General features: G+C 47.4%; 1 protein-coding gene across 1 annotated transcript; it reads left to right on the plus strand.

Annotated features, from left to right (window-relative positions):
* Nucleotides 1-3: 3 nt before the first annotated feature.
* On the plus strand, nucleotides 4-1,568 carry LOC103776373 (tetratricopeptide repeat protein 30A-like; the record flags this gene model as incomplete). Its single annotated transcript, XM_008943882.1, has 1 exon — nucleotides 4-1,568. A coding segment is annotated over one exon (1,497 nt), but the record flags the coding sequence as incomplete, so codon positions are not given.
* Between the last annotated feature and the right edge of the window lie 5,547 nt (nucleotides 1,569-7,115).

The raw sequence follows: 7,115 nt of genomic DNA on the forward strand, positions 1-7,115 counted from the left end.
CAGGGGCAGCACGAGGAGGCCGGCACCAGGTTTGCCGGGGCCGTGCAAGTGTTGGGCTACTGCCCCGAGCTGTCCTACAACATGGCGCTCTGCTACTACGCAGCCAAGCGGTACGCCCCCGCCCTCAAACACATCTCCGACATAATCGAGCACGGCATCCACCAACACCCGGAGCTCAGTGTGGGCACCAGCGCCGAGGGCACCGACGTCCGCAGCGTGGGCAACACTCTGCTGCTGCACCGCACCGCCCTGGTGGAGGCCTTCAACCTCAAGGCAGCCATCGAGTACCAGCTGCGCAACCTGAAAGCGGCGCAGGAGGCGCTCACGGATATGCCGCCGAGGGCCGAGGAGGAGCTGGATCCGGTCACGCTGCACAACCACGCGCTCATGAACATGGACATCCAGCCCACTGAGGGCTTTGAGAAACTGCAGTTTCTTCTGCTGCAGAACCCCTGTCCGCCAGAAACGTTTGGGAACTTGCTGCTCCTCTATTGCAAGCATCAGTACTATGACCTGGCAGCTGATGTGCTGGCAGAGAATGCCCACCTGACCTACAAACTGCTCACGCCTTACTTGTACAACTTCCTGGACGCCATTATTACTTGTCAAACTGCCCCTGAGGAGGCCTTCCACAAGTTAGATGATTTGGCAGGGGCGCTGACTGAGCAGCTGAGAAAACTCACAAAGCAGGTACAAGAAGCTAGGCAAAACTGGGATGATGAAGCTGTGAAAAAGGCAGTTAATGAGTATGATGAGACTTTGGATAAATATGTACCTGTCTTGATGGCCCAGTCAAAGATCTACTGGGACATGAAGAACTACACAATGGTAGAAAACATCTTCCGCAAATCGGTAGACTTCTGTAACGAACACGAGGTGTGGAAGCTCAATGTGGCTCACGTGCTCTTCATGCAAGAGAAGAAGTACAAAGAGGCAATTGGCTTCTATGAGCCCATAGTTAAAAAACACTACGATGACATTCTCCACGTGAGTGCCATTGTGCTGGCAAATCTCTGCGTTTCCTACATCCTGACAAGCCAGAATGAAGATGCGGAGGAGCTGATGAGGAAGATTGAGAAGGGGGAAGAGCAGCTGTCCTGTAATAATCCCGATAAAAATATCTACCATCTTTGCATTGTCAATCTAGTCATCGGTACCCTCTACTGCGTGAAGGGAAACTATGACTTTGGTATTTCCAGGATCATTAAAAGCCTGGAGCCATATAACAAAAAACTGAGCACTGACACCTGGTATTACGCCAAACGGTGTTTCCTCTCCTTGCTTGAGAACATGTCCAAGCACATGATCATGCTACGTGACAGCGTTAGTCAAGAGTGCATTCAGTTTCTGAAGCAGTGTGAGCTGTATGGAAGGAACATCCCAGCTGTCATCGAGCAACCCCTTGAGGAGAGGAGGATGCACAGTGGGAAGAATACTGTTACCTATGAGGCCAGGCTTCTGAGAGCACTGATGTACGAGATCATTGGGTGGACTGTGTAGATGGTGTTCCTGCACAGCAGAAAATAGAGCTTTGTGTCTGTTCTTTCCTTCTGCTTGTGCGGTGCTTATGCCCACCTCGGTAGTCCATAGTTGCATGGCCTCTTCTTGATTGCTAGCCTTTAAAGGTTTTGTCCTGTATTTTAACAACATTCAGTGGAAAACAGAATGTTTGTATAAAATTAACCTGCACCAAATATTTAGGGGCGTTCTCAGTAATCTGCCATGTTAAATACACCTGAAGAGGTGTTGACCAGGAACTTAGTTATAGAAGTATCAGAGTTTTCACCTGTAAAATATTTTATCCTTCTAAAATTTTGACCATTTCTTTTGACTGATTGACACTTGAAAACAATTAGTTATCCATCCCTTCTAGCTCAGAAATGAAAGGAACAGACTTGTTTTAATCCTCTAATTTGTGCCTCCATGTGAAATTCTGCTTTTTCCGAGGTATTTTTAATACATTACAGACCATGTGGACAGTGTATTTGAACATGCACAAAAAAAGGCTTTATAATAAAAAAAAAAAAAAAACAGTCCTACAACATTAACATCCTCTTTTGCTAACTCAGTAATAAAGAACGAGTATTTTGAGACGCAGTACACTGAATATGGGGGTGTCACAGTTTAGGGTCAGGAATATACTCCAGAGAGAAATCCGATTTTCAGTTTCCTCCTTGTGTTACTGTTCCTGCACCTCTGAACACCTCTCTGAAACCCTGTTTATTTGCTCAATTCCTTTCTCGGCATCTCCATATCACAGTGGCATTGTAATTTCCCAGCAGTCTGCCCGTATCTTTTCAATCATATTATCCGTTCCGCAGCAAAGTGAGACCAAAGTTCCTTTCAGTGGTTTTAAGTAGTCTGGTTCTGTGCCCTGTGGCTGCTCTTCTTTTTGTGTATACTGCCTTCTGAGGCAAGGTGTGACCTGAAGTTTTTTTTAAAAAACATCAAAGATCTGCAGCTTTAACTCATTTGCTTACCTTTGATACTGGCTCCCTGAAGAGACGTCGTGCAGGTATTTTGGAATCAGGCTGCATGTCCCTCAAAGTCCAGTTTCTATGCTGTGGTTTACCTGGAAAGAAAAAGGACAGCATTTTTGAAAGATGCTCTATTATAAAGCAGTAGGATACTTGCTTATTCCAGAGAGTTGGTCTGTATAGGGACAGAACAGGCCAGCAACCATTTCAGCATTACAGACAGCCAGCTTCACTTATCTGCTGGGAGAGAAACCTGTCAGGGCTGAGTGTATCCTCCGTAGCTAAAGGAAACAGCTGTGGGTTAGGTAATGTTACAGTTTACCCAAAACTTCCTATAACAGTAGTGTAAAATCAAATCGTAACAGCATCAAGAATGGGAAAATGTTCTAGAGAAGCTATAGAGCAGGCAGGAGCTGCAGCAAGGTGTCCTAGAGAGGCCCCCATAGCTCATTGCTAGTCCATAAAGCCTCCGATTATGGTGATATTAAATATTTCCTACAACAGCTTCCCCACAAGGAGGAGACCTTCGAGTTCAAATCTTGTTCACCGCCATGAAGCACAGCAGCAGGCTGTAAACTATGTTTCTAATTTACAGTGAACTTCTATTACATATTATGCAGCATAGACAGCATAACCTTTAAAAAAAAAGTTTTAAAAAGTCACACCACACAATGGTGTCTGAAGTGCAGTGATGGGCAGAGACTTAGGGAACATCAGTCCTTTGTTTAATATTCATTGTGCAGATTCTGTAACAGTCAGCGGAGATTTATTTTTTTTAAAATAATTTTGCAAATTTGTGCCTGTGCAAATGTTGAATGCCCTCTAATGGAGAGCAATTGAGAGACCTTTCCATGGGTGGCTGTGTGGTGATGTTCACATGCTCTAGTGGTTTCCACACAGCTGGTGTCTGATGTTCGTTAGGGTGCTGCAGCCAAGATTAGCTGCACTAAGTGCGGCGTCTCTTTCTTGCCTTCCATGGTCACACAGGGATCCACCATGAATAGGTGGAGGTGACAGGGTCATCTGGCTCTGGCACATGGTCCCCGAGCCCACCAGTCGCCAGGGAAGGCACAGGGCTCCCGGCTGCAGGGTGGGGAGATCAGCCATACTCTCCATGGAAAAAAGTTCCCCATAGAAGGACAGGGAGTTGTGCAAGATGTGGCTGTTTTAGAAGATACAGCTAGAGGGCAGTCAGAACGTCTGGAATTTGCTTCATTCTGTTGCAACAGATCAGAAACACACACCAAAAAGCACTGGAAAAGCCCGGGGAAAATGTCAATAATGGCATTTTCCCCATTCTTCTAATTTCCTTCTGTTTTACCTGCTCCTCCTCCCAGAGTACACTGCACACGCAGATAACCCTAGGTTTCTGAACAGGTTGGGTGATGCTGAACACCATGACCTCTGTGTTGTGAGGCCTCTGCTGCTGAAAGGAGAGGAGGAAGCAGCAGAGCTGAGGCACACCAGGAGACCTGGGACTTAGTCCTCTGCTGCATCAACGTATGCTTCTCTTTGGGGTCTCCTCCCCATCCCAGCAGTGTTTTCCACCCTGTCCACCACAGCTTCTTCCTCAGCAACAGCCACCCAACCTTCCCCTGGCTGCAGCACACCGGGACAGACACCTCGGGCCTCCTCTTGTCCTAGAGAGCTGCCTACCTCCTGTGTCCTAGGGGACTGGATCCTGGGGTCACGCGACTGTCATCTTTTGCAGTGCAAGTGTGTCGCTTCCTCCAGCAGCAGGCATGCATCTACAGTATCTCCAAACACAAAGCACTTGGGCCATGAAAAATATATAAATGTTACAACCAGTTTCATTGCTGTCTTTATACTGCATTTAATGTTATCTCTATGTGACTTACACACAAAATACATTTTTAAAGAAAAGCACATATATTTGTATTTAGAAAAGAAGGGAGGACCCCAAATAACAATTTATGCACTTTAAAAATATACGAAAATCCACCTAAATTAATCCCCAAGCCAGCACAGTTCTTTTGCCCACAACAAAAAATCACTTATTTAAATTAAAAGAATGCAAACAGAAAACACTACCCTGAAATGGTTGACCTTATTCCTGGGGGGCTGCTAAGGATAAAAACAGCTGAAGATAAGCACAGATTCCTAAGAAAGAGCCTCTTCTTTTTGTGGGAGCAAGGAGAAAGAAGCCCTCAGCCCTCTGTTACAGCACGAGATGACTCCCATGCACCTCACTGTCATACAGAGATCAATCTCCAGGGTTTTATTTGAACTAATAGCTTTGTTTGCACCTTGTCTTTACAGTGTATCTTGTGAGATGTTCTCGTCCTCAAACCTTACAAGGGCTTGCCACTCGTGTTGCAGGTGACAAGCTGCTTTGTCCGCAGTGGGCAGATTTTTTTTTCCAATTACCCTTGCAGTAATTACAGTGCACATTGCATGAGCAAAGACCTCGAACTGCCGTCCTGCCAGCAGCCTGCCTGCATTGGTGGCTGAAGCAAGAGAGGCATGAAGGGCCTGAGATGTGATTTACTTCATGCCCCACCTTGAATCCCCTTAGTGCTCAAATCTCTGTAGTGAATCAAATGTTTGCTGACACCACCAGCAGAGCAGAAGGTGGCAGGGACACTTGTGATCAGCTCCACAGTCAGAGCTGATAAAGAAATTTCAGTAATCAAGGGGTGGCTGACTTTACAGTACAACAGACATAAAAGATGAGACAAAAGAGTCTGGGAGGAACACAGTTCTTCTCTGGGGAATTTGTGGGTGTTTCTACTGGGTAAGCAGGCCACATTAGAAGGCAGACAAGGAGTGGAATGTTATTTCTCTAAAAGTGGTGAAGTTACATACAAGATCAAAAGCCAATTTGGACAGCCTGTTCCACAATATTTTACTTAAAACATGCTGTGTTATATGCCTGAGTTCAAAACTTCCACATATCAATATTGGCTTTAGGCCCCAGCAAAGGCAGCAGAGTCTGGTCCTGACTAATGGTTTGCAGATTCAGGGCACTGATGTGGTAATGTGGCTGTGTGGGCTGAAAGATAAGCACCAGAAGATCCATCTTCTCCATTCCCCTCAACTTCTCTTCCTTTATCACCCTATGGCCTTTCAGTAAACAAAATCTTCTCTACATTTTGGACGTCTACTAATTGCTGCTGTCTTTGTAAGGAGGGAGCATGCCTAGGACAACAGGCATCTTCTTCACATCACAATGTGAAGTTCATCCAGAAAAAAGATACCCCTGAATTATGTCTGGCTTAATAACAGTCCAATACCAGTCACACATCCACAGAACACGGTTCCTGAAACAAACGCCTTTTAGTGCAAAGAGCTGAGGAAGGATGGTAGAGCAGCTAACCCCACGTTTCCCATGGCACAACAACTGCATGTTAAGGAAACATCACTCTTGCACAAGGAGAGGTAAAAGTCAGCAAAGGATCCTGATGCTCCTCCTGGACCCAGCCGGGCACAGCCTTCACCAGCAGCCCACACAGCTCACCCTGTCTCTGAGCTCAGGGCTAAGACTTGCCATTCCATGTAGGGCAGAGTTACCCCCACGCACAGCCCCAGCCCTGGGAGACACTCTTATTCTGACAGACATCCCACTGGGATCTGCTTGGAGAGGGAAAATCGGAAACAATAGCACCAGATTTTCTTCAGGAACATGGGAATTGCCACTCGGCACAGCAAAATTTTAAACTTCCCGGGGTGAATTTAAACAATAGCTCGGAACGGTCTGAGCTTCTCCATGGTGGTTTAGTCCTCTGCTGTGCACAGTCATCCCCTTCTCTGAATTCCTTGCTGCTTACCTTCTCCTCCTCCCTCATCTCTGCCTCTAGGACCCTTGCCATGCCGTGTCACAAGCAGGGAACAGGTTGACTAACGACTTTTTATGAGTCCATTTCATTTTATAGCCCTCTTTCCCGTGGGAGAGGGCAGAAGGAGTTGGCTAACTCTCAGGTCCTGTTGGGTTGAACTGTTTTCTAACAGCCGTCTTCCAAACTAAAATTAGCACAGCTCAGATTTTTCTTAACTGCATTTTCCTGGTGCCTCACAGAGCTCTTTGTATCCTGCTCCACTGATTCACGGCTGCTCAAACAGCCTGCAAACAGAAACGCAAGAGCTCTGACATGGTGTATCTGATTTTCCTGCTCTGTCAATAGTATTTATCACGGCAGCTCCCATGCGGAGCAGGAGGGCCTGCTTCTCCGTCACAGCGGAGGGACAGGGGTTTCGGAGCACACATAAATCCCTCGCTCCTCCCCTGCTGAGCAGGTCAACTCACATCACATTTTTTAAAAAAAAAGAAAAAAGAAAAAAAAAAAAGCCACATCTTCTGACGGCTGTCATCCGACCACTGCTTCAGCCATGTCGGCAGCACGGAGCTGGCCGCCGGCCCAGTGCGGCCCGTGCAGCCGGCCCTGGGTGCGCGGCAGAGGGAGACGGCTCCGTTAGGAAATACGGCCTGGTTTCCCCGAGCGGCATTACCCTCCCCCCGGCAGCACATGCCTTTGTGTAACCTTCAGGGAGAGGGCTGGGCGGCTCCTGCCGTGCTCCAGCCGTGCTCCAGAGGGTGCTGCTAGGCCAGGTTTCGCCCGGCGGGGCTGCATCCCTGGGACCAGGAGCCCCGGGACCGGCATCTGTCCACTCGGGTCCCCG

This window comes from Merops nubicus, unplaced genomic scaffold (genome assembly GCF_000691845.1).
Source record: "Merops nubicus isolate BGI_N331 unplaced genomic scaffold, ASM69184v1 scaffold12807, whole genome shotgun sequence".
Taxonomy (NCBI): Eukaryota; Metazoa; Chordata; class Aves; order Coraciiformes; family Meropidae; genus Merops; species Merops nubicus.